Consider the following 25,301-nt stretch of genomic DNA (forward strand, 5'->3'; position numbering starts at 1 on the left):
GTGCTTTTTTTCCTCCCAAGTAAAGAATTAGACACTCGTCTATACTAAAAACATTAATGTATTATATATATATATGTTCATATTATAAACCACAGTGTAAAGTCTAACCCACCAAAGGGTGGATTTTCTTGTTCATTGAAAGTAGTCAGTACATATATTCCACATCAATATTCATTTTATTTACTCTATCATGTAAATACTAGAAAATGACATTTTAATTGTAGTCCCCTTCTCTTTTTTAAAAGAAAGCAGAGCAATTCAGAATATTTAAACTAGTCTCTGAGTTTTGTCAGATGAAATGTGCCATTAAAATAGGTAACTTTTAAGTTCTGTTCAGTGATATCTGCATTCAGATTTGCTCATCCATTTCAGCTGATTGGTCAAACACAGAATGTAAAACTTGGATCTTGTTACTCTGCTTATTAGCAGGAAGCTTGGGGTAACATGAAATGTCTGGCCTCTCCGGCAATGACCTATAAGGTTTTGCTTTGATTTCACCTTCAGGAAACATAGGCTCTGAAAGCACAGGCTCAGAAAAGGCTTTTCTACAATTTTCACTTTCTTCTCTGCTTTGCCTTATGGATTCTTCTTCTTGGAAGATATTCTTTACCTTCTCCAGCACAGCATTAACACAGACTGCCTATATAATAAAAAGAGTTTGAAAAGTAAAATTTCTTTTTAAGCTACTAACCACAGATAAATACAATATAGTGTTTAACATAAAGTCATTAATCTACATAATCTAATAAAAAACACCTCTTTTCAAGACCTCCCAGCACACAATATAATAAGCAGTGGGAGATGGTTCTAAATATTACACTACAATCTAGAGAGCAATTTTAAACCTAGTATACTTCAATAAATATATGTTTTACATCTTTTCCCCCCAATTCATCAGATGTTTTACATCTTCTCTTGATGTCATTAAATGAAACATTTTCTGAGAGATAGGATTTGTCCTCAAACATTTTTTTCTCAAAGTAGGATTTTTGTTTTAATTTTCTTCCCCCTAGACTTTGGTTATACTTACTTGCAGAATGGAAGGACATCAACATATCAGTAAGAATTTAGTAAGCTGCTATCAGTGGTTTCCCAGCAAATATGTGATCCACTGTCCCCTCCAAAAATGCTACTCAGTACTTTAAGGAGAAGAGTGTCAAAATAAAACAAAGAAAAATAACTTCAAAAATTCAGAACAACTAAGGACTGCATTCATTAAACTTACTCTGTAAATTTACTAGTGATAAAGATGATGATGATGGTGTTTAAGGCAAGCAATGAGAACAGAAAATTCATGAATTATGAGTCTTCAAATACAGTGCTTAGATCATAGAAGGGACTTCTAAAAACAAGTTTTTAGAAAAAAAAAAAGAGAAAGACCCTGTTGTCTTAGGCTTTTAGGGCTGCTATAACAAAACAGTTTGAACTGAGTAGCTTATAAATAGTCGAAATTTATTTCTCACAGTTATGGAGAGTGGGAAATCCAAGATCAAGGCACTGGCAGATTCAGTGACTGGTGAGCGCTGGTTTTCTGTTTCATAGACGGTACCTTCTAGCTATGCCCTCATATCAGGCCTCATTTCTAAGGGCACTAACCCCATTCATGAGGACTCTGCTCTCATTATCTAATCACTCCCAAAGGTCCCACCTGCTGATACCACCACCTTGGGGTTAGATTTTAAAATAAGAATTCGGGGGAAGTACAGACATTCAAACCTGGGTTTTGATAACATTTTGGACCTAAATGTACAAACCTGGGAACTGCCTAACTCCCAATTTCTAATTAAGATATTTAAATGTCTTTATTGATTAAGGCACTGTCATTCAGATATCTTTTGTGACTTGCACTTTTATGTATCCAAACCCAGCACTAGAAACCTGTAAAGTCATGACCTTTACCTGTAAATAGCCTCATCCATTTATCCCAAATATGATCATTGTCTATGAATGCCATGTTGTGAGAAAGGCTGGAAAGTTCTATCCTACCTGAAACGTTATCTAGTCCCTCACCAACAAAATTATATCTGTGTACATTCTAACCACATTTTTCCAGTCTCAGAAAATGAATGGTCTTGATTAAGGTCAATATTCTTCTGTCTTTGTTTTCAACCTACACCCTACCATCTTCTCTATCAGTTATTCCTTGTCTCTTCCGCCTCTTTACTCTTGACTGGCTCTTCCCCTGCAAACTGTAACATGCTCATTAACTGCTACACACTCTGTCTTCTTAGTCAAACCAGAGTCTGTTTCCATGCTATTACCTTCTGTTCACTCTGAAACCTGCTATTTCTGTCTTCCTTATCCAGTTATGCCACTGAAATCGTTTTTGAGATGGTTAACTTCAACATCTTTACTACTGTGTCTCACGGACACCTCAAATCATCATTTCACTTGACTTCTGCTTGTATTTGACACTTAACTACTCACAACATCCTAAGTCTCTGTTTCCTTGGCACTATTTCTCCTGATTTTTTTTTTCTGCCTTTCTGATTGTTTTCTTGTCTCCCAAATGGATTCTTTTTCAGCTCACCTAAATGTTGCTCTTCTTCATATTTCTGTTGACGTACTACTCTTTTCTCTTGACATGGTTCCACTCATAGGACATTAACGTCTAACATATATATTGTTTTCAAAACCAAAATTTTAGCTCCCACCTCTCCCAGGCCTTAGATGCCTATATGACCAATTATCAGATCACCAAATGTTTGTTTCTGTTACCTACTTTTAAAGTTCATCGCATGAGAAATTGTGTGAGATGATTTCAACAACGTTTGAGAAATTGAAGTTTAATTTTTTTTCCCATTTATTTTATTGCATTTTAGGTTTTGGGGTATATGTGAAGAACATGCAAAATTGTTGCATAGGAACACACGTGGCAGTGTGATTTGCTGCCTTCCTCCCCATCACCTACATCTGGCATTTCTTCCCTTGCTATCTCTCCCCAGCTTCCCACCCCCCACTGTCCCTCCCCTATTTCCCCCCAACTGACCCCAGTGTGTAGTGCTCCCCTCCCTGTGTCCATGTGTTCTCATTGTTCAACACCCACCTATGAGTGAGAACATGCGGTGTTTGATCTTCTGCTCTTCTGTCAGTTTGCTGAGAATGATGGTTTCCAGGTTCATCCATGTCCCTACAAAGGACCCAAACTCATCGTTTTTGATGGCTGCATAATATTCCATGGTGTATATGTGCCACATTTGCCCTATCCAGTCTATCGTCGATAGGCATTTGGGTTGGTTCCAGGTCTTTGCTATTGTAAACAGTGCTGCAATGAACATTCGTGTGCACATGTCCTTATAGTAGAACGATTTGTAATCCTTTGGATATATACCCAGTAATGGGATTGCTGGGTCAAATGGAATTTCTATTTCTAGGTCCTTGAGGAATCGCCACACTGTCTTCCACAATGGTTGAACTGATTTACACTCCCACCAACAGTGTAAAAGTGTTCCTATTTCTCCACATCCTCTCCAGCATCTGTTGTCTCCAGATTTTTTAATGATCGCCATTCTAACTGGCGTGAGGTGGTATCTCAATGTAGTTTTGATTTGCATTTCTCTGATGACCAGTGATGATGAGCATTCTTTTTGTTTTAGTCTAGTTTTTATTTCTACGTAGACATGTCATCCTGTTCATTTTTTGCAATGTATTTGCATCTTAGCTTAGTTGAATGCCAATTTTATATGAGATTCACATTTAAGATATTGAGCACTTCTTGAAAATTTAAAACAGTGGCAAAATATTTGAAAATATTAATTTTTAAAAAACTGAAATAATACACCTAAAAGTAAGTTCTACCTTTTTACAAGGGTATTTGGTTATTCTTGACCCTGTACACTCCCTTATACATTTTAGAACTATCTAGTCAACCTAACACACACACCCCCACACCTGCTTGGCTCTTAATTGAGACTTCTTGTATGTTTTGATATGATATGAAAATATTAACAAAAATGTGTAAGAATGCTAACAAAAAAACCCATAAAAATAATTAAAAGAAATTAAAGAAGACCAAAATAAACAGAAGGATATATTATGGAAAGAGTACTTATTCTCCCAGTTATTAAGATATATTATAAATCTCCTGTAATTAATACACTGCTGAATTGGTACAAGAATAGACAAATAGACCAACTGAATAGAACAGAGAATCCATAAACAGACCTACATATAAGGTATACTTGATTTATGACAAAAATAGTGTTCTAGGACAATAGGAAAAAGGCTTTTTTAAAGAAAAAATAAATTGGATTGAATTAATTAGATACTCATGGGGAAAAATTTGACTCTTACCTCACATTAGTTCAAGATGGATTACAAATCTAAAGGTGAAAGGTAAAATAATAAAGCTTCTAGAATGTAACGGAGAATCTTTTCATGACGTTAGGTGTAAGTCAAGATTCTTTTTGAAACAAAAATCACTTAACATAAAGGAAAAGATTAATAAATTGGATTACATTAAAATTATGATAAGCTTCTATTTATTTTAAGACTGGATATCACTATTATGCCCAGGGTGGTCTCATTCCTGGGCTCAAGGGATCCTCCTGTTTCAGCCTCCCCCATGAATCTCCTGAGTATCAGGGATTATAGGCACATACCAGCATGCCTGGCTAAGAATTTTTGCTTTAAAAGACATTGCCAAAAGAATGAAAAGGCAAGACACAGGATATGAGAAGAAATTTGTCCATATATAATTTTAAAAGGACAGGCTCCTAGAATTATGTTTTTTAAAGTAAAAAAATCTTTTTTAAAAAAGACATCTCTAAATAGAAAAACAAGAATAGATTTTAACAGAAATTCACAAACAGAATATCCAAATGTCCAATTAATGTATACAAAGATAATCTCATTAATAATAAGGGAGATATAAAGTAAAACCACAATGTGATAATACTACATACCCACGAAAATGGCTAAAATGAAAAAGATTGACAATACTAAGTGTCAGTAATGATGTAGAGCAACTGGAACTTTTATAAAATCTACTGAGATTTGTGTTAATTGTTAAATCATTTTAGAAAAGTCTTTGGCAATGTCTACTGGGTATCAGCACATGTATAACTTATGGTCTAGCAGTTTCATCAAAAAACATGTACAGGAATATTTATAGCAACCTTATTCATAGCAGCCAAAACGAAGTAATCCAAATGTCCATCAGCAGTAGAATGCATAAATAAATGTTGATACAGTCAATCAGTTGGATACTACACAGCAATGATAATGAACAAACTACTGCGACAGGCAATGAATAATCTCACAACAGTGTCGAGCAAAGACAAACACAAAAGAATACATACTATCTGATTTCATTTATATGCAATTCAAGGAGTCAAATTATCAGTAGTATTACAAGTCAAAATAGTGATATCCTGTATAAGAAAGGGTAGTGATTGTGAGAGGCAAGAAAGAGGTTTCTGGAATAATGGCAATTTCTTTTTTTTTTCTGGACCTGGGTGGTATAAGGATTAACAGATTTTGTGATAATTCAATAAGTTGTGCACTTTCATTTTGTATGTTATAGTTTTTTTTTTTTAAGTGGCTACTAATAGAAAATAAAACCTTTACAATTTAAAAAATCCTTGATATTTTTGTCATGCACAGCACTTGTAATCCAAAATACACTAATACCTGTGTTCCCCAGAGTGAGAGACCCCAAATGGTAGAATACTGAACTTTAGCCAACCATGGCACAATGGTGAAACAAAACAACTGTAGCTAAATAAAAGTAAAACTAAAATTTCTTGATCAAAAATATTCAAGTGGTAATAAACTTAATAAAAATAAAATAAGTTTAGCTATTTAAGCAAACTGGTTTTTGGTGAATTGACCTGGCTCATCAGAAAAGGAAATTTTTAATATAAAATTGTTTTGTGTAACAAGAATGTTATAGTTTGTGAATGGTAACAGTAAATATTGTACAGTTTACTATTGCATAGTATTATCATTAACATTACATAAAATAAGTAGATTTATTTCTAGATTCTAATAATTTTCTCACCAAATAAATTAGTGCTGCATATGAAGCATATATTATGCTAGTTAAAGCCGTCTTTGCTGGAAAGGAGATGATTTCAAACAAAGAGCCCTTTCTGATCTGCAAAAACAGAAAAGATTTTCTATTAAAAGTTTTCAATGTTTCAATGTCATATTGTACAATGTTACTGTAAAATGATAATTTATTTTTTTCTAAAGAAAGTCATCTACTTTAGAGCTACCTGCGCTTTTCACGTTGTGAAAATTGTTTACTTTTCCTTTTTTAACAAGAAGACACTTTCTTGTGCTAATCAAAACCTGCCACAAATCTATAAAAACCTTGCATTTCTGCGATCTAAATGACTTTAACTTTTCACAATTACCAACTGTGCACACTAGGAGGTGCTGCTCTGCATATTAGAAAAACGGTCTTTCCTTTGTTCAAATTCATGTAATCATTCTTTACTAATTATTCACAACCTCAATTAAGTAAACAGCAATCAAAATAATAAGCTTTTCCTGGAGATTAATGACCTGCTTGGAAATGTTAATCATGAGACTGCTGAAGGCCAGCATTAACCTTAGATGATCATTAAGCTTCGGAAATGTTCTCTGCGCATATCCAACCGGCTCTCATGAAACACAGAGCAGTTTACACCAATAATGAAGTTGCTCTCCTGTGTTTCCAGTTTCTGGCAGTAGGTGTACCGGCCTCAAACAGATCAGACTAACATATTCAGTTTATACTGTCTTATGGGCCACCTCTGTTGCCTTGAGCAGGATATGAAATGAGGACGTTAGGAAAAACATTCTCTTTCCATTCAGCAGTGAAGTGGCAGTTAGCCAGGCTCCTCTGAAGTAAGAGCCAAGCAACTCAATGGATTCAATGAACTTCCAAAAGGCACAGGCTGTAGCTAAGAAAATCATATAAATGCTTGGTAAAAACATGCACATAATGTTCATTAGACAATGTTCATTAAAAAGTTATAACATTGAAAAAAACTAAAACAATGATTCCAGAATAGTTATGAAAATTCTGTTGTATTCACTCAATGGTACATTTTACAACCTTTTTTTTTAAACATTTAATTTATGTATTTTTAATTGACACATTGTAATGGTACATATTTAAAGAGTACTATTTGATGTTTCCATACAAATCTATGTTATATGATGATCCAATCAGGGTAGTTAGCATCTGTATCACCTTGTGCATTTATCATTTCTTTGTGGCGAGAACATTCAAAAATCCTCTCTTCTAGCTATTTTGTAAGACAGTATTTTATGGTTAACCATAGTCACCCTACTGTGCAGTAGCACACCAGAATTTCTCCTTCCTTCCTATATAATTGTAATTTTGTACCCATTTAACAACCTTTCACTATCCTTCCCTTTTCTTCTTTCCCTAACCAGTCTCTGGTAACCACTGTTCTCCTCTCTGCTTCTATGATAACAAGTTTTTTTGTTATTGTTGTTGTTGAGATTTCATGTGTTGGTGAGATCATGTGTCGTTTGTCTTTCTGTGTCTGGCTTATTTCATTTAACATGATCTCCAGATGATTCATCCTTGCCATCACAAATGACAGAATATTCTTTTTTATGGTTGAATAGTATTCAATTTTGTATATAAATCACATTTTCCTTATCCATTCACCTGTGGTTGGACATGTAGGTTGATTCTATATCTTGGGTATTGTCAGTGATATGCAGCCTTTTAAAAGGTACTTCTGGGCCAGGCGCAGTGGCTGACACCTATAATCCCAGCCCTTTGGGAGGCCAAGGTGGGTGGATCACCTGAAGTCAGGAGTTTGAGACCAGCCTGACCAACATGGTGAAACCCCGTCTCTACTAAAAATACAAAAATTAGCCAGGCATGGTAGTACATGCCTATAATCCCAGCTACTTGGGAGGCTGAGGCAGGAGAATCGCTTGAACTTGGGAGGTAGAGGTTGTGAAGCAGGCGCAGCTGCGAGAAACAGACCTCTCGGACACCAAACTAGAAAGGAAGGGGTTTTATTATTACGGCCCGGGAGCAAGGCTTTATGTTTTGTCCAAATGGCCAAGCTCCCCTAACAAAGAGAAGCTCTGCCTTTATATAGGCTTACACTCTAGATATTACACGGGACAGGATCTTAGGTTTACAGCCATAGAAATTACAAGTGAAAAGGGTCTTGGTTCTACAGCTTTAGAAATCACATATGAAAGGGTCTTGGGTTTACAGCTTTAGAAATCATATACGAAAGGGTCTTGAGTTTACAGTTTTAGGAATTACATGTGAAAGGGTCTTGGGTTTACAGCTCTAGAAATCACCTATGAAAGGGTTCTGGTCTCTGGATGGAGGAATGGGGTGGGGGTGTGATCTTGTTTAAGTAAAAGCAATGTCTTCTGGAGAGATTCCCCCATACCGTGCCTGCTATTTTATAGGAAGGTGATTCAAGAGGCAACACCAGCCTTTTCTTCTATTGAAATGCATTGTGGAGGTCAAGGGGGAGGTGATCCTAGATGCCTGGGTCTCCTTCCTCAGTTGCACTGAACTGAAATCATGCCATTGCACTCCGGCCTGGGCAACAAGAGCAAAACAACATCTCAAAATAAATATATAAAAGGTACTTCTGAAGAACATGTGATAACCTTTTGTTGAACAAACACATGGCACTGCCTACCAGGTCCTGTTCAATGTACTTTATAAATATTCATGTAATCCCAGCACTTTGGGAGGCCGAGGCGGGTGGATCACGAGGTCAAGAGATCTAGACCATCCTGGTCAACATGGTGAAACCCCGTCTCTACTAAAAATACAAAAAATTAGCTGGGCATGGTGGTGCATGCCTGTAATCCCAGCTACTCAGGAGGTTGAGGCAGGAGAATTGCCTGAACCCAGGAGGCGGAGGTTGCAGTGAGCCGAGATTACGCCATTGCACTCCAGCCTGGGTAACATGAGTGAAACTCCGTCTCAAAAAAAAAAAAAAAATTCATATTTAATTCTTAAACAATCTTATGAAGTTTATGTTATTATTATCCTCATTCCACAACTGGAAAACAGAAAAAAGAAAAGTTGAAACTTGCCTATGGTAATATAGCTGGTAAGTAGCAAAATAAGATTTAAACTGGGAATCATACTACAGGGCACAAGCTGTTACCCTAATCATTAAATTACGCTGCCTAAGGACACACTGCTTATGAAGAATGGTAAAGGAATGCAGTACAGGGATGGACTCTGGAGTAAACAGATGCAGTTCATCTCTGGCCCCAGAGTTCTTGAGTAATAAAATCTTTGACAAATTAATTCTTCCCTCTAAGCTTTGGTTCCCTAATCTCCAAATTGAGAATAATAGCTAATGTTTATCTCATAGATTTGCTGTGAAGGTAAATAAGAAAATGCTCGTAAAGTTTTTAGCAGAATGTCTGTGCATGGGTAGCATTAGGGGACATTAATAGTACCTCATGATACTTGAGAAAGATCAAGGTTCAAAATAGTAAGCATAACAAGTATGATTGATTCCATGTAGATAACATACAAAAACAATGCTGCTGGAAGGAAAGGAAACAATTATCCTAGCAAGGGGGGGAATTAGTGACTGTAAGGCAGCATGAGAAGATTTCTTGAGTGCTGCTTACCAAGATATGTTCAATTTATGAAAATTCATGGAGCTACACTCTTCTGTCTACTTCAATTGAAAAGTTTAAAAATTCTATGTCCAATGTTTTTATGATTAAAAGTAACACAATTAACATTGCCTAGAAAAAGTTTGGACAGAAATTCACCCAAATTTTAATTGCTGTTATGATTTAGTAATGTGGCTTTGTATAGTTAACATTTGTAGAACAATCATTACATGTTAGGTTCTATTCTAATGGCTTTCCTTGCATTGTCTCATTTTATCCTCTAAAAAGCATGTGAAATAGGAACACAGGTTCAGAGAGATTCAATTCTTTCTTGTTTTCTGTATTTTCCACGGTAAGTTGAAAGCACATATGGTATTTTTGTAAATGAAATTATTAAAATACGTGTGCATCCTGTTCTAGTATGCTCAGTGTTTGCTTAGTGCTGCCACTGCTGAATGCAGAACAAAATTGCCCACTGCACTTTCCTTCTTCCCTCTTAAGTGATTTACAGAACAAGGAAACCAAGAATCGGATCTAGCTTAGTAGCTAAGAGTGGGGGATGGGAGTGCTGGGGGTTGGGGAAAGCCTGTTTTCTTTCTTCCCCCTTTCTGTTCGGGCCATACTAACTCCTAGATGTACAGATAGGTAGGGAAAGTTTCTCCCCACTCCCTACACAGGTCACCTGCAGCATTTCCCAGAGTTCCTGGCTTCAAGAAAGAGTTTCCAGGAAATGAAGCAGCTGCTACTTTTTCTCTCTTGCTAGAAGAATCAAATTGATAGCATGCCTTTGAATCCCACTTTTAGGCTACATGGAGACAAACATACAAGTAGAGAGCAGGCTCTCTAGGAGGAAGAAAGGCAGATCTACCTCCTAGCAGACTGAAAAGGTTCTTGAGTTTGTGAATATATGAATTCATAGTGGGAGGTCCACGTTCAATAATTGGTAGGCCATATACAATAAAAATAAAAGTGGTGTTGTATGAGTCGGATCTGTGTCCCTACCAAACCTCATGTTGAAATGTAACACCAAGTACTGGCGGTGGGGCCTGGTGGGAGGTGACTGGATCATGGGGGTGATTTCTCATGGTTTAACACCATGACCCCTTGGAGTTATCGTCGTGATAGTGAGTTCTCCTGAGATCTGGTTGTATAAAAGTGTGTGGCTTCTCCCACCTCTCTTCCTCCTGTTCCAGCCATGTGAAGTGCTGGTTTCCCCTTTGCCTTCTGCCATGATTGTAAGTTCCCTGAGGCCTCCCCAGAAGTTGATGCTGCTGTGCTCCCCGTACAGCCTGCAGAACCATGAGCCAGTTAAACCTCTTTTCTTTACAAATTACCCAGACTCAGGCATTTCTTTATAGAAGTGCAAGAATGGACTGATACAGGCGTCTACATGAGAAATTACTCTTTTCGTTTTATTACATCTTTCTCTCTCGGGTTTTGTCCTTCACCTAAAAGTAATTAAAGCTGATTAGTTTCAAAATAAATTATGTATTCAATATGTGTTACACTTCTGAATAATCTTTATATTGTTTAAGGGTCATTTTTATTATTTTAATGCTTTTAACAAATACTTTTTATTCCTGTAACAAGTAATCCCTACAGAAAATATATTTCCTCCAAAATATATGTGGCTACTGGCAAGTAGCCATTTTTCAACTTTATGACTCACTTATAAAATATGTTTTTCATATTATAAACCATGCTGTTTCATTTTTGTCTTGCTTTGAGCAGGAATAGTGTATGGTAAAAGCTAAGATAAAAAGCTGGAGAAATTTGGTAACTGGCAATCTTTCGATGATCTTGGCCTATTTCAAAATTTTTATCTCAACCTCATTATATTAATTTTACTTTATTTGCATATTTGAGTTAAAAATATCTTGGTATCAATGTTATGTTCATATATTTCTTTGTAACTTTGGTCACGGAAAATATGTAAAATATATGGAGATTTGAGCAGTAAAAACATTTGGAACATTTAACTCAACTTTTTCCACATAATTTTGACTGCCTTATCTCATAAAAGAAGTATGTATGTTCATCTTATTTTTACTATTAAGATAAATCACACAAAAAAGCCAACAGTAAGCAGTTTAGAAAATAAAAATTCACTTATACATGATCTGAAGGTTAGAGAATTATCAGGCCCCACGTAGCTTACATTGTCCAAAACCACCCTGATGAGAGTTACAACGGGTGTCATAGGGGAAATTCTAACTCTCAGACAAATGTTGCAGGAAACAGTGACTTACTTGTAGAGATGTCCAGGAAAAAAAAAATATTTCCTGGACATCTCTATATTAAAAAAAAAAAAATGTAAGTTTGGAAAAGCTACACGACTGTGTTTTTGCTTAGCAACCCACAACACCCTTGAATACAGGAAAGACTCCTGACTTTAGAGAGAGCTACCTGGACTTTATTAACACCAGTGTTCACATTCCGTAGAACATTGTTGTTAAACAAGCTTTTAATCCAGTGGTCCTGTAAAGGCTCAAATGTCCTAATCCCTTTGCCAACCTGGAGGAGTCTTTAAGAGCTCAGGAGTTCTAATATCTAGAAAATATCCTCTTTCCCCAGGTCTAGATTATACCAGCCAAGTTAGTCTCATGGCAGGCCCATGTGGGAACTACAGAACTTCCTGGTATTTCTGAGGTCATAGTTTAAACCCCAACTTGGAGTCTAACTTAGAGGGTGGGGTGAGGAAGAGACTTTAAGTAGGTAAGCTTCTGATCCTTATCCTGAAAAGAACACAAGTTCACTGGGATCCACCCACAGCCCAGGCATTGTAGAGACTGAGGATTTTCTTCACTTTTGTCCCTATCTTATCCTATACCATGTGACAGTGCTTATACAAAGTAGAAACAGTCAACTCTAATGCCATTATAGGGATGAGTCTATCACAGGAAGAGCTCTTTGACCTGTGGCCCTGCATTGGCCTGCCAGAATCAACAACGATGTCTGGGAGCTGACGTGGCTTGGCTGAAGTCAGCATTCAAGGCGATTATCTAGGTCACTGCAGCCTAGAGCAGCTGTGGGCTCCACTCAAGCAGGCAGCTCACAAGGCTAAGCAGATGCACCATTCTGTAAGTACTGGCACTGGAGATGTTGAAACCTACCAGGAAAGTCTCTAAGAGTTTTCCATTCCCAAGGCTTTTTATAGAACTAGCCACAGTTCTATCACTGCAGTCTCAGTCTTGCAGAACCTGGAGGGGTTTGAGGACTAATTTTACTCAGCATCCATAGAGCCAGGTGCAAAGGAAGCCTTTTCTAACAAGGTGGCTAGCTGGAAAGGCTTGACCCCAACTGTCTGTGCCCTCACAGGCCATTAGAATCGCTTTAGGCCACTCTTGTTGGTTAGATTTTTGGGAGGCTTCTATCTGGCACAACATTTCAGTATGCTGTGACATATTAAGCATGCTCTAGAGAGCTGAACATCCAATCAGAAAGGCCCTGGTGATGGTAGAGGGAGCTCCTGAGCCAGTGTCCATTCTCTGATTACCCTGAGGAAACCATTACTGTATGCTGCATCTCAGAACTCCCCATGTCAAAGGGCTAAAACACTCTTCTAGTTACTGTTCGTGTCCTAATGAAAATGTTCCTCTATTTCTGTGTTTCCAAAGGAAGTCACCTGCCTCACTGGTATTCCTAGCCATATAATAGAGAGATTTGGTAGAGCTACTTACTCCAGCTACAAATGCATTTTTTCATCATTTGTCATCCACAAATCAGTGACCAGACAGAGCACATCCAGATCTTTGAAACATACCTTCAGATAAATTAACCAGGCTGCTTACATTCTTACAGCTAAGTTTTCTTAAAGTGATACCTTTCATGCATTCACAAAGCATATGCCCTTGCATAGTCCTTCCAGCTTTCACCCCTTTTACTTCCCCACACAAAGCTCCATCTGAGACAGGCAGTTTGACAATTCTGAAAGGAATTCATGCTGGAATCCACTCTGGGTAAGCTGAACTCTGTCTGATGTGGCCTCTCCATACTACGGAACTTTCCTCTCAGCGCACTCTGGTTCCATGGATACCCTCCATTTACGGACCAATCCATTGACCTCTGCCACATCTCATACATTTCTGTCGTACCTTTGACTCTCCAGGCCATTGTCCTCATAGTCAGTTCTATTTCTGTCTTCACAGAGTCTTGGAGATTTGAGACACATTGTTCACTACAACTTAGTTTTCCCTCACAGGCAATTCTGATTCTCAACCCTAGCTACTGTATATTACCCATATAAAGCTTCTTCCCAACCCACAACCCTCAAGAACCCTGGAACCTCTGACCTGGGACTGTTCTCACTTGTCTCACTCCAGCCATATGGATCTACTTATGTTCTCCAAATAAGTCATGTTCTCTCGCACCTCAGTATCTTCATATATACTGTTCTTTTCTTGGAATGATTCTCCTACTTCTCATCTGGCTAATTCTTACTCCTTCAAGACTCAGATACAGTATCCTATCTCTAGAATGTCCACATGGACCACTCTTTGGAATGATAGGCCCCTTCTTGAGGCTTCCATAGTGCACTTTGCATACTTTGATCATGCACTTGCTACATCCTACTGACATTGTTTGCTTATTTATCTGTGAGCCCCACAGACCACAGGGCAAGGGTGAGACATCTCTGAGTCCCTGGTACCTAAACGAGTGATTTTGTATATCAGGTTTTCAATAAATTTTTTTTGGAGATGGAGTTTTGCTCTCGTTGCTCAGGCTGGAGTGCAGTGGTATGATTTTGGCTCACTGCAACATCCGCCTCCTATGTTCAAGCGATTCTCCTGCCTCAGCTCCTGAGTAGCTGCGATTACAGGCACCTGCCACCATGCCCAACTAATGTTTGTATTTTTAGTAGAGATTGAGTTTCACCATATTGGCCAGGCTGGTCTTGAACTCCTGACCTCAGGTGATCCACTGCCTCAACCTCCCAAAGTGTTGGGATTACAGGTGTGAGCCACTGCACTTGGCCACTATTTGTTGAATAAATAAAAAAGTAGAACTATACTTCACTTCCAACAAATTTAATCATCTTAAAACTTGTAAAGGAAGATATTAAGAAATAAAGCTGAAAGACATCTGGTTCCACAAACATGGCAGACTGAGCTAATATGGAGCATCTCACACAAAAACACCTAGAAATGCTATAAAAATGAAACTCAACAGATAGAATACAAGACCGAGTTTACAAAAAACAAAGGGACCTTTCCTCTCACCCCCAGTGCCAGGAACAAAGAGGGAACTAAAAGCCAGAGCAGCAAGTGTGTGAGCTTATAGTCCAGGAACTCTGGAGATGGTGCTGGACCCTAAAATAATGGTTGGGTGCTTGAGTATTAAAACAGAGACTGGATATGAGACTTGGATAGATGTGAGGTAGGGATCAAGCCTTTTCAGAGCTGCAATTTCAGTGAAATTGGGACTCAAATAATTGCATCCACCAGTACAGGAAGAAAGTAAGGAAGCTGGTCTCTATATGGGGCTCCCATGAGAGATTAAAATTCCAAGCTTGTCCCTTATAAGGGACCTGAATTTATCTTATCAGCCTGATGCAGGGAATCCTAAACTGAAAACAACATAAAGATTGGTCTCAGGTTGCTCATACTCCTGGAGCAACAAGTACAATTTCTCTAGAGGGACAGTTTCACCACCAAGGCCAAAAGGGATTAAAACAAAAACAAAAACAAAAAACTCTGAAGTTTTCTTTTTCTCTTTTCAAGTTTCAGTTAAAATAAAATTATAAGAAAATTATCTATAAGTGAGAAGCAATATAGATCACAATAGTCAGAAAAATTAGCACCTCCAAATAAGTCAAGGACAATAATTAAAAAGACCATACATACATATGTTTAAAATAATTAAAGAAAGCAAGAAATTTGGGGAAAAAAACATTACTATATGCATACAAATGTAGAGAAAATATAAAAGTATGCATGTAAATGTTCACATCAACTTCAAAAAAATGATTACCTCTGGTAGAGAAGAAAGGATAAGGAATTGGGGCATGGTTCATTATGTTTTATTTTATAAAGGAGAGATCTGAAGGCAATATAGCAAAATATTACTACTAGTTTAAATTCAAGTGAGACTTCTAATCAATTAACTTCTATACATTTTGAATATTTCTTTGATAAGAATTTGTAAAATTAAAGCTAGAACATAAGACAATTAGAATAAGGGAAAAGAAGAAGAGATTTCATAGTCATGGATTTTAAATAATTTCAGAAAAGAGAGTCAGAGTTAACACATGGACCTTGCTCACGTCACTTCGTTCCTAAGCCTGTTTATCTTAGGTTCCCGGAATAAGTTATCACATTTGATCTCTAAATTTACCTCAGAAACTCATTATCAGTCAAAGTAAAAAGGCAAACATATTGTGTCTTTTAGATCTCATTACTGGATAAAAACACACAAACTCAGCTGGAAAGATAGAGTTTTTTTCTTGCCACTGAATTTTCATGAGTGTTGGGAGATATGCCTACGTGGATTTCTCTTATTCCTGTGCAGATTGGCCCTTCTGAGCAAAGGACATGTTTGAAGAGCAAACAGCCTTGCAAAGTAGAAAAAGTATATCCCTCTAGAGACATCTAGAGAATTACCTCCCCAAACGTGTCACAGGGCACTAAAGATAAAGCCCTCTCCTTTTTCCCTGAAACATGTACTTATATTCCAGGGTAATGAATAATTAATCTCAATCTCATTCTCTCACTCTCTGTCTCTCTATCTGTGTAAGTTTTTGGAGAGGAGGCTAGGGAGATGTGCCAGTGTCCCCATAAAGAGCTGAGTCCCCTGATTTCAAGGTTCCTCTCTCCTGTGATGCAACGTACTGTGTGCACAGGTAACATTTGGCCCGCATCACACTGCGTTAAGGAATGTAAGCATAGGGAACCAACACAAGATACTGCTCTGGCTGATGCTTTTGCTGTGAATAATAAACTATGTGTTTGTGACCCAAGGCTCGAGTGTGTGTGTGTGTGTGTGTGTGTGTGTGTGTGTGTGTGTGTGAGTACATATTCATATGTGTGTGTACAACTGTGGCAGGCGAATTTGTTAGCTTGCAAGTAGTGTAAGATCTCAGATCCTTTACAGTCCTGATTTAGCAGAGAAGCAAAAAGGAAGACCCTAAATAGAATAATGACCAGTGTTTTTAAACATGATTTCGTATTAAATACAGAAATATTCTTCAAAAGACATTTCTTCTCCAACCCTCATAAAAACTATAGGTTTGACAATGCAAGGAAAGAAACATCAAAATATTAGGTTTAGAAAGATATTTCAGTGGGGATTTAAGATAATATAGTTCATCATTTTTTTTCTTTTCTTTTCTTTTTGAAATAGTGTCTTGCTCTGTTGCCCAAACTAGAGTGCAGTGGTGCAATCTTGACTCACTGCAACCTCTGCCTCCTAGGTTCAAGTTATTCTCCTGCCTCTCCTGTAGCTGAGACTACAGGTGCACCACCATGCTGGTTAATTTTGTATTTTTAGTAGAGACAGGGTTTCGCCATGCTGGCTGGGCTAGTCTCAAACTCCTGACTTCAAATGATCCACCCACCTCGGCCTCCCAAAGAGCTGGAATTACAGACATGAGCCACAGCTGTGTTTCTTTTTAATGATCTAAAGATACAGGAATAAGGCTTGTAGTTCATAAAGAAACCAGTGGTTAGCAAATACACACCATTTTTTACTTTCTTGGACATCAGAAATTATAAAAGAGCCTTTTATAAATGCTGCTTTCAGGCAATTTGTAGCTGAAATATATGATGCTTTCTAGAAATAGCAAAATCTTTGATTAAAGAGAGATTCCTACATGAAGGGTACTTGTTGATTTTAGCCAACCAGCATCCATTTTCTTACCATCTTAAAGCAACCCAGATTTTTGCTTGCGTATTCCCCCATTCCACACCACTCTCAGTTCATGTGGATCTGGACAGGGCTGCAACCTCAGCTCTAGGGATAAGTAAGCAATCAAATTCCAGGCCAATCAGTGCATCTCGTGTCCTTGGTTTAGAGGTAAGCACTGAGAACATAAGCTGTGCTCTTGGAGTGAACCTGGAGACTTTGCCAGGGATGAGGAGTCAGAGATTTTCTCTCTCTTTTTTTCTGCTGGAATTGAACCTGGAAGAATACAGCCATGGAACAGCTGCAAATTATCTTGCAACTTCGAGGGGAAAGCCAGCATAATAATGGCATCAAGAGAGAAAGCAGAACCAAGAACAGGAGCAAAAGCGAGAAAGGATCCAGAAGGTCTCGTTTGAATACCAGCATCCAGCTATGTCGGGAATCTTTAACAGCTCTGGATTGTTTACGGGAGCTAATTCATCTTCTTTTTTGGTTTAATTCAATTTGAGCCTCATTTTCTTCTCCTTCAACAAAGAGTTCAAATTAATTCATCCTGGAGTTTACGTGCCAGACTTGCAAAATTCTGAATCTTTTGTAGTGAAATTTAGGATGCTTTGTATAATGCCCACATTGAAAAACTCAAAGTTTAGAAAACAAAAAATTGGTTCCAAAAAAGCTTTTTAAGAGTTGTTATCCTCAACAAAATATAACAGCTCCTCAATAAGACAATGTAAAAAATATAATTTGAATTTACAGGTAAATATACTCAATATATTATGGCAAGCAAAAGTTATCTTGGAAATATAACAAAGTTATGAGGAAAAAAATAAAATACAATTTTTAAGGCTAGTTGTAGGATTTCTGTTAGATTTAACATAAATGGTAATTTGCATGCATATATTTAAGTTGCACCATTTGAAATGGACAGTTTCATACAGTTCAATTAAACAGTAAGGTAGAAGAAAATCCACATTGCTTTTCCTTTCAAAGTTATTTAAACCAAAGATTACACTATATTTTAAAAAGTCCCAACCATTCATTTCTCTTATCCGAGTATTTTTGTTTTACACATAGAAAATCAGGTTCACTACATTTTACTTTTCAAATTTTGCAAATTCAAAACAGTTTCTTTAAAAGGGGTCCTTGTGCATATGCAGTATTCCCTTACCTGCGTGTTATACAGGGGTTGCCTTGGCACGTTAACTTCCCTCAGCAGACGAGCAGATATGTGCCTTAGCTCTAAAAGTCTGCATGCAAGCTGAGGATGCAGAAGTTTGGCCACTGATTTGGAGGATCTGGATATGCTGTTTAATCCTTGAATTAATGTTTCTCGATTAATCTTGGCTAAAGCAATAGCCATCCTGATTTTGGATGTTTTCTGCGCAGGTTCTCTTTTCTGAAAAATAGGCCTTTGAAAAGTAACTGTTGTAATTCTCCAATGCATTATTAAAACTACTTCTGACAGAGACTGACTACTGCATAACTACATTGTGCATAGTATCCTGTGTTTATTCAATGTCCAATAATTCTATCCCTCCACGAAACCCCTTGAATTCCCTGTCATGTACTTAAATCTTTTTTTTTTTTTTTGGTAATGGAGTTTCATTCTTGTGGTCCAAGTTGGAGTGTAATGGCACAATCTCAGCTCACTGCAACCTCTGCCTTCCAGGTTCAAGCAATTCTTCTGCCTCAGCCTCCCGAGTAACTGGGATTACAAGCGAGCACCACCACGCCTGGCTAATTTTTGTATTTTTAGTAGAGATGGGGTTTCACCATGCTGAGCAGGCTGATCTCAAACTCCTGACCTCAGCCTCCCAAAGTGCTGGGATTACAGGTGTGAGCCACCAGGCCCAGCCCTTAAATCTTTACATATATATATGAATCCAGGAGGCAGAGGTTGCAGTGAGCGGAGATTGTGCCATTGCACTTCAGCCTCTGTGACAGAGCGAGACTCTGTCTCAAAATACATTAATTAATTAAATTAAATAAAATTAACTTTTCCAGCCTTAAAAAGAAAAGTTCCTTCAAAATTTTTATCCAGTAAGAACAATTTAGTAAGCATTATTCTGATTGTATTCTACGTATATTCCTCTACAAAAATTTCATCATCACTCCCATCAAATCTTTTTTTGGTCTAGGCCAGCAAAATGGCCTTCTCCTAAATAAATACATGCCTGGGGAGGAGAAGATTTAAATACTAATCACAAAATTTAGAAATTTAAGATACAGCCCAAATAATAAAGCCCCCTAAGTATTTTTAAAACCATTCCTTCCACTGTGTTTTTGGGAAGTATGGATCATCCTGGAAATTAAAAAATTTGCAGCACTTACAATCTAACCTTTTAAAAATAATCTGGCTAACAACTGAGTATTAGTAATGTTTTCCACATAATTTATATTTGAAGAGCAAATAACTTCAAATACATGAAAATATCCCCTAACTACTCAAGTTTCTTGCCAATCTCAGCAACACATTCTTTGAAGGAAATGGTGGGAAAAGAGCAATGTCAAGTGTTTTGAAAATGAGAAATAAAGTAACTAATTAACTTTATGTTCCTCTCTGAGTTGGGCAAAGTTCTATAAGTAAATGACTTCAATTAGTTGGAAATAGGAATTCAGAGCTTTATCTTTTGGGATCACAATATCAATTGATGTCATCATAAACCCTGCTTATGGTTCTAGTGATAATGAAGCTATTCAGAAAATAAAAATGAATGAATGAAGTCGCCATTTATTTGATTAATTCAAACCCCAGTTTCTCTGATTTCAGCAGTGGTGGGAGAATCAAAACTTGAAAAAGATAATGAGATTTTCCACAGCGGTCTCCGGCTTCCTAGGATTCACCCTGAGGCTTTCTCAATAATTTCTACTGTGATGGCCTGAGCTATTTGACCTTGACCAGACATGTACATCTCTTTCCTTCCTACTCCAGAGCATAGCCAAAAATTGCCTCCAATGTTTCAAAAGACTTTATACCAAGGCTAGGGGAATGCAAAGAGGGGGAGCAACTGGATGCCAAGCCTAAGACACAGTATTAGAAAACCCAGTTTGCCCTCAGAAACTCTTAAGACTTATCTCTCCTGCTTAGCTGATCTGACCAGCATCTGCATGCCATCTTACCACTGTGCCTGCAGACTCCTACACTTCAGTGTCACCCCTCCTCAAACACTAGGCCCAAGAGAGGACCAGCCAAAGGCAGAAAGCAAAGTTGCTTCCCCTGACAGCCAAAGGCCAACCTTCTGCATTCTGGTGTCATATATCTAACATGCCCACCTCTTCCTGTGATGACTGACACTGGCAATGTCCACCTCCCCCAGGGCTATTGTCTTACAGGCTAAATCAGTATTGTCTTCTATTGTACCATCTGGAGTCCATTCTACAAGTCCCAGAACTCTACTATCGCTAAGGGAGTTCAGCAGGTCCTGACAGTTAAAACTCAACCGATTCAATGGTAAATAAGAATACCTATCAGTTAATTTATTTTTAGAAATATATGGGCTCAGTGATTTGAATCATCTGTGTGTATAACAATTACCTCCTATTCAGATCAAAGAACAGAAAATTATTTTTGCTAAACAAGAGTTTAAGTACACAGCAAGCATTATTGGTGAATGAGGGGTTCCACATAAGTAAATTTTCTGGGTAACTAAAATTTTACCCTTAGTGTTGGCTAAATTTTTACTGACATGAAAAGTAACTTTCAAAAATGTACCTTATATCTGACATCTTTGAGGATCCTGACTGCTGCTAATCTCTCTCTCCTTTTTCTCTCCACTTCTGTGGCTTCACAGAATTTCATTCTCTTCATTCTACTCTTTCCTGATTCCCCGCTAACCCCTTTAAACAATGGCATTGTTGGGGGCTCTATCCTATGCCCTCATGTTACTACACAATCTTCTTGAGCAGTGATGATTGTAATTTAGGTTTAAATGTGCACTACAGTTAGTTAAACACATGGTTTAACTCTACACTATAACAACATACTATACACTGATGATTCCCAAATATACATCCTCAGCCTGGGCTTCCCTTGCACTTCCAACCTACATATGCAATTTATAACTCAACTCCAAGCCTTGGACAGGATGTAGCATGACCTCTTAAACTGCGATCCAATCAAACTCATTATCTCCAAAGCTGCTCTTCCTCATCTTGTCTTGGATCCTAGTTAATAGGATCACCATTCTTCTAGCCACCCATGAAATCCAGAATCTTCCTCAACCTCTACATATTCTCTCTCATCCCACACTGTCAGTTTCAAAATATGCTTAGTATCTCTTGTGTTCAACTCATTCTTTCTATTCCCAGTGTTAATGTCCTTGTTCTTAGCTGTCATTTGCAACAAAATATTCCTAGAAGCTCTGCCTCCATTCAGACTTCATTACCACTAAAGAAGTATTTTCAATGTGCAAACTGAATGTCATTTCCAAGACCAAAACCTTTCTGTGACTGATATCTGTGTTACATATACAGGAAAGTCCATTCTTTTTCACATGGCATACAAAGACCTCCACATCATAACTCCTGGTTACATTTCCTATTTTCTACTATTTCCTGCCTCAACCCCTCTATCCTACATGCCTTTAATTTACATTTATTTGACATTTTGGAAACATACTATGTTAAACCACACTGCCAATGGAATATGCTTCCGGCCCCTACCCACTATTCCCACCCTTTTCTTTACCTTGAAAACTACTATTCATCCTTTGGAACCCAACTTAAAAGCATCCTTCCTCCATGAAGCCTTCTCTGACATTGCTTAGTAGAGTTGCTGACTCCTCAAAATTAGATATAGAGGTATAACAGTTACCTTATTCTAATGCAATTACTTGTTTACAACTCTATCTCCATTTGATTAAGCTCATTGGCAGAAAGGATCATGTCTTATTTATCTCTGTATTTCTTCTCTCCAGTCCCAAGCAATAGCGAGGTGTCTAGTAAATGTCTAATGGCGGGTTGTCTGCATGTATGGTTAAAGGTAGCTCTATCACTTCTCCTTTGGAATGAAATGTGTATACTTTGTGATTACTGTGTTACTCAGAGTGCTTTTTGTTAACTTCCAGGTTTTGTCTATGTACCTCATGTTTGACATTGCCAAGAGTTTGACTTCTGGATAAGAGGATTGTTACTGTACCATGTACCCTCATAGCATATTCTATTCCAACTGTGATCAAAATAACTGAACCACGTTTTTCCATTAAGGGCTGTGAACCTTTGAGTAAATTAGGTTATATGTGTTCCCTAAACAGATGTTATTTTTCCTGACTTTATGTCTCTTCAAAATATATACCTCACTCCTGCTTCACTCCCAATATTTTATCTGTTTCAAATCCTTTTTGGAACAGAAGTTTACAAAATATACATGTATACTTTGTTTAGACTGATGCTACTGTTTTCTTTCAGTATTAAAACACACAACCATGTTGTATTTATCTTTCCATTGTTACAATTTATCTCAAGTTTTTGCACTGATTTAATTGACATAGATTTTTGCTGAAGAATATCTTAGGTATTTTTCTGATTTTACATTGCAATTGTAGCTATGAGAGATTGCCAGGTTTTTAACCTAATGACACAGTGATTGTCTTTAAACTTAATTTTTCATTTACCTCACTTCTTGGTCCACAATCTCTCTGCTTCCCATAGACCTCTCTTAATGAGAATATTTGAAATTTGCTTTTCTGAGGCAAAAATTAGTATTTTCTTAAGTTTGAGCACTGTTCTCAAAATCAAGTATTAAATAAATGGTACAATACTAAAAATAGAAAATAATTTTTGTATTCTTTTTGAAGGTTATAAAATCACCTTACCTGATTAGACTGTGATAATCCTAGGATGCTGGGAAATTCATCTTTAAACTCATCTACAAGGTCCATGATTACTTTCTGGATCCCCTCGACTAAAACAAAAAAAGGTTACAGAAAAACAAAACAAAACAAAACAAAAAACTTTTGTAAACATCCCCTGAACGATTCAAAAGAACACGAAACACTGAATCAAATTCCTAGATGACTGGGAAAGGAAAGGAACTCTAGGGGATCTCATTCCCAGTTGTTCCCACACCCATACCCCCTTTACAACAAGATTGTGTGTACTTCTTCCAGAAAAGTTCTTCAACACCTGCCCACATATCCACCCAACAGGTTTGATTAGCATGATGAGTTCTTGCTGGGTTCCTACTGCTTAACAAGCTTGCAGGCCTGGGCAATGCTTGTCCTAGTCTGCCATTAGTGAAGGATGAGTGTAGCCTTCCACTTGGGAAAGCCAGCAAAGACGGAACTCACAGCTCACTGCTGGAATTCTTTGTTACTGCACAATAGGCTTCTGAGAACTTACTACAGAATATTCTGAAACCACTCTGGCAGTGAGAGGAGGAAGAATGTGCTTGGAGCCATAAGGGAAGGAGTGAGGGGATTGAATAATAAAGACACTGAGGAGTCCTATGATATAAGTTGAAATTTGTCCCAAATTCTGCAGTGATACCACAAACAATGGATCACCTGAGAACAAAGATCCCTTTGAAAAAAATTGGCATGTGCTTTAAAAGAAATGCTTTATATGTGATGCCAAATAGAAAAGAAACACCAGCAGTGAATTCAGAAAGACTTCTGAACAGATTATTCTTGCTTCACTAATGAGGATCAGTAGATCAAACTCATTATCTGGAGGATGAGAACTAATATAGATTAAAGTCTAAGTACTAGTATCTGTGCTAGGGACTAAGTTAACATCATTTATCTTTTTTAATTCCCTTAACAACTCTGACGTAGGAATGTTTTGAAAGCACTCTAAAAGTATCAGTATGAATACATTTGTATTATCAATATCAAACGTCAGTCCTCAGTAATAGGTTTTTTGTTTATTTATTTGTTTTGAGACAGAGTCTCACTCAATCACCCAGGCTGGAGTACAGTGGCGTGATCTTGGCTCACTGCAACCTCTGTCTCCCAGGTTCAAGTGATTCTCCTGCCTCAGCCTCCCAAGTAGCTGGGATTACAGGTGCCAGCTACCACGCCCAGCTAATTTTTGTATTTTTAGTAAATGTGGGGTTTCACCATGTTGGCCAGGCTGGTCTTGAACTCCTGACCTCAGGTGATCCACCTACCTCAGCCTCCCAAAGTGCTGGGATTACAGGCCTGAGCCACCATGCCTGGCCAATAATAGTTTTTATAATGATCGTTAAAGCAGGGCTATTCTGAATAGTATAGAATGGAAATAATTCAAATACCCAACATTCATCAAATGATTGTTACCTCAAGACTATAGAAAAGTTTCTGTTCATTACATTTGTAAAATGTAAAATTATGTAAAACAATATAGTTTATAAGCATCCAAGGTTATATGTGTACAAATGAGACCTAGAAAGTAATCTAGTAGTAAANAAAAAAAAAAAAAAAAAAAAAAAAAAAAAAAAAAACCCAAAAAGCTCCAAGTAAAAAAAAAACCTAGGAAACATTATTTCCATAAGATTGTTCACTTAATTAAATTAAATTAAATGTCTAATTAATTAAATACCAGGTTTATGTCATGAATTGAAAGAATGATTGTGTACCACTTTGCTTTGAGACTAGTGAAAAGTTTTATATAAATCAATTGAGTGTGCAGAAGAAGTCACAACATCTACTATTAAAGACTTGGGTCCTGATGTTGGAGAACTGAAATAAAAACCTAATGAAATTTTACGTGAATGAGACTGCAGGACCCTCCTGAGGAGGGTGGGTAACTCAGATTCAGTAAGGCATCCCACTCTGACAAATCCAATCTGGTAGCAAGGCCTTAATAATCAGGAGAGAGGCGTGACTCTGAGGTGTATGTCCCTCAGCAATATCCTTGAGCCCACATTCCACAGGGATTAGGAGTAGATGGGATGAAAAGAT

The 25,301-nt window shown here is 37.5% G+C and overlaps 1 protein-coding gene across 1 annotated transcript; it reads right to left on the reverse strand.

Annotated features, from left to right (window-relative positions):
* Positions 1-45: 45 nt before the first annotated feature.
* On the reverse strand, positions 46-23,735 carry SPATA9 (spermatogenesis associated 9). The gene is made up of 5 exons (XM_017508849.2): positions 23,520-23,735; positions 23,235-23,323; positions 18,590-18,817; positions 6,002-6,097; positions 46-640 (listed from the first exon to the last, which is right to left on the reverse strand). Exons 1-5 carry the CDS (start codon positions 23,578-23,580, stop codon positions 350-352), a joined length of 765 nt encoding a protein of 254 aa, XP_017364338.1. The 5' UTR covers positions 23,581-23,735; the 3' UTR covers positions 46-349.
* Positions 23,736-25,301: the final 1,566 nt, after the last annotated feature.

The sequence above is a fragment of the Cebus imitator genome, unplaced genomic scaffold (assembly GCF_001604975.1).
Source record: "Cebus imitator isolate Cc_AM_T3 unplaced genomic scaffold, Cebus_imitator-1.0 Scaffold403, whole genome shotgun sequence".
NCBI lineage: Eukaryota > Metazoa > Chordata > Mammalia > Primates > Cebidae > Cebus > Cebus imitator.